The sequence below is a fragment of the Alligator mississippiensis genome, chromosome 2 (assembly GCF_030867095.1).
Source record: "Alligator mississippiensis isolate rAllMis1 chromosome 2, rAllMis1, whole genome shotgun sequence".
NCBI classification, from domain to species: domain Eukaryota; kingdom Metazoa; phylum Chordata; order Crocodylia; family Alligatoridae; genus Alligator; species Alligator mississippiensis.
In genome coordinates, this window is record NC_081825.1 from 13,709,079 (window position 1) to 13,711,641 (window position 2,563).

Here is a 2,563-nt window from a genome sequence, read left to right on the forward strand (position 1 = left end):
TTTAGCTGTAGATTTGCAGAAAAATAAATGGAATTTTATAGGATTCAATAACATAATGAACTATTTTAGTTCAACTTTGTTATGGCCATAATATATTGTTTTGAACTTAGGAAATATTTCATTTTGAAATGCTTTTTAATGTTCTAAATGGTATGGTAATAGCCGCCTTCAACTACCTGTAGTGGGGTTCGAAAGAGGATGGAGCTGGATTGTTCTCAGTGATGACAGAACAAGGAGCAGTGGTCTCAAGCTGCAGCAAGGGCAACTATGAGCTCCTATATAAATGCAGGGAGGCTGCCCTGCAGAGAGTCAGAGCAGACTCAATCAAGTCTGCTGGAGTGTGGTAATTACTGCACTCCAGCATCACATGCATCAGCATCCCCACACTGAAAAATGGCAGTGAGAGCCATGACCGAAACTTCTTATCAACAGGGAGATTTCAAGCACAGTAGTGAGACTAAGTACATTACCTTTAAACTAGCATCCAGCATTGGAAATGACCAGGGATCAACGCTCCCAGTCAAACCTGACATCTACCCATCTTCAACCCATTTACAGTTGGGAAATGCCAGGAAAATACAACATGCAAAGCAAAGCCCGCATGCTTCTGTGAGCTTGGCTGGCATCTCCCACAAAGGAGCCCTGATCCCAGCTGGACCAGCTGGGCATGACCACAAAACAGACAAGTAGTAACAGGAGCACCACAGCTCATCCAGTGCAAGGTGAGGAGTTAGGGAGCAGCTGGTAGCCCTGACAGGTTGGACTTGTCCTCTGATACCCCGGCCATCTGGCCCCTGCTTGTTTAGATCAAAGCAGGGTTCTCGTAGCTAACCTAAATTTACATACTTCATGCTCAAGTGACATCCCCTGTGCTGCTTAGAGCTCCTTTAAAGCCTCCCGCATCACTCGTTATACCCTGCTGAGCAGCTTTGGGCCAGTCACGCGTACCAAGATGATCTCGCAGGCTCCACTCCTCTGGCTGTTACTGCTCTGCATCCATGGTAAGGAGCACACCAAGAGGGAACTGGCTTCATTGCCAGTAAAAGTCTCTTGCAAAAAGAAGCTAACAGTCTAGAGCCTCCGCCTGACAAATCCTTACTATTCTCCACTAACCTCAAGCTGCCTGTGCTGCCACTAAAGAGAAAGACCTTCTCTTTTAGGTATTTGGGCCTGATGTCAAGCCCACAGAGGTGGATGGGAGTCCACTGACTGCAGTGGATTTTCAGGAAGTCCCTGAATGAACACGTGGCTGCCTTGAGCTGAAAATGTCAGCCCAGGGGGCTTTTTATAAAAGGGTACAGTACAGTGCATCCATGTAACTATATTCTGTTTTTTCCCTTCAGGTTCAAGTGGAGACCGTGTGATGACCCAGACTCCAGAGTCCCTGGCACCATCCCTGGGAGACACAGTCACCATCAAGTGCAAATGCAGCTCCAGCCTCACATCTGCAGGAAAGGAGTTCCTAGCCTGGTACCAGCAGAAACCTGGACAAGCTCCTAAACTCATCATCACTTTTGCTTCCACACGACAACCGGGAGTCCCGGCCCGGTTCGGCGGCAGTGGGTCTGGAACGGATTTCACTCTCACCATCAGCAGTGTAGAAGCTGAAGATGCTGGAGATTATTTCTGTCAGCAGAATTATGGTGCACCTCTCACAGTGATACAAACCAGTACAAAAACCTCCCGGCACTCTTCAGACCAGCATAGCAGGTGCTTCCTTAACAGTCACCTTCAGAGTACATGTGCTACACAGAGGGGCACGTTTTCTCCTTTGTTGAAATGACTGTAAAAGCCAGCTGAAGTCCACTGTGGATACTAAGTGGCATAAAAGCAATAACCAGGAGTCAGGACATGTACTCATTTACTTTCAACTCGGATAAATAGCACTGCAGCATAAAGTGAAGCAGCTCTGATGAGCAGTTAGCTTAAAACTGGTTTGTGGTCCTTTCTGAGCTCATTTTTTGGATCAGACATGTACTTTGCATATATTAAAGTAACTAGCACCCTTTGATGCTGTAACAAGTTACCATTAACACCGTGTGCCACTCAGTAGTGGGTTGATCAGCATCTGGTTGTTCACATGCATCACAATGATCCCAAAGGCTCAGCTCCTCTGACTGGTACTACTCTGTACCAAGGGGAAGAGACTCATGAAAGTAGTACTGGTGGGATGGAAAGCTGTATTTTAGGAGTTTAGGCATTTTAATCCTATATTTCTTATATGAACTTTTTAAAGATTATGTTTTAGATTTAAAAAAATTTAGCTATTAATCTATAAAACTTCACACTTTCCTCAGAGTGTTCTGCATTTCCTTGTGTTATTTCAAGAGCAGTTAGGTCCTGACAGTAAGTCCAGCATAGTGAATAAGAGACTTTCCCTGGGCTTCAAAGGCTTTGCATTAGGCTCTAAAGTGACTACCTGAAAAAGGGGAGAGAATGAAGGGGATAATTCAAGGATAGGAACTACATAAAGAGACATTTGGTAATGTTTATAAAAGATTAATTCCCTGGCGTTTACTTCTCTCACACACACGCACACCCCCGTGCACTATTAGCGTGCTGA

At 45.2% G+C, this 2,563-nt stretch overlaps 1 gene segment (V, D, J or C); it reads left to right on the forward strand.

The window, feature by feature from the left end:
- Positions 1-932: 932 nt before the first annotated feature.
- On the forward strand, positions 933-1,892 carry LOC106737804 (immunoglobulin kappa variable 4-1-like). The segment is given in 2 exon segments: positions 933-1,001; positions 1,344-1,892. Coding segments are annotated over 2 exon segments (489 nt in total).
- Positions 1,893-2,563: the final 671 nt, after the last annotated feature.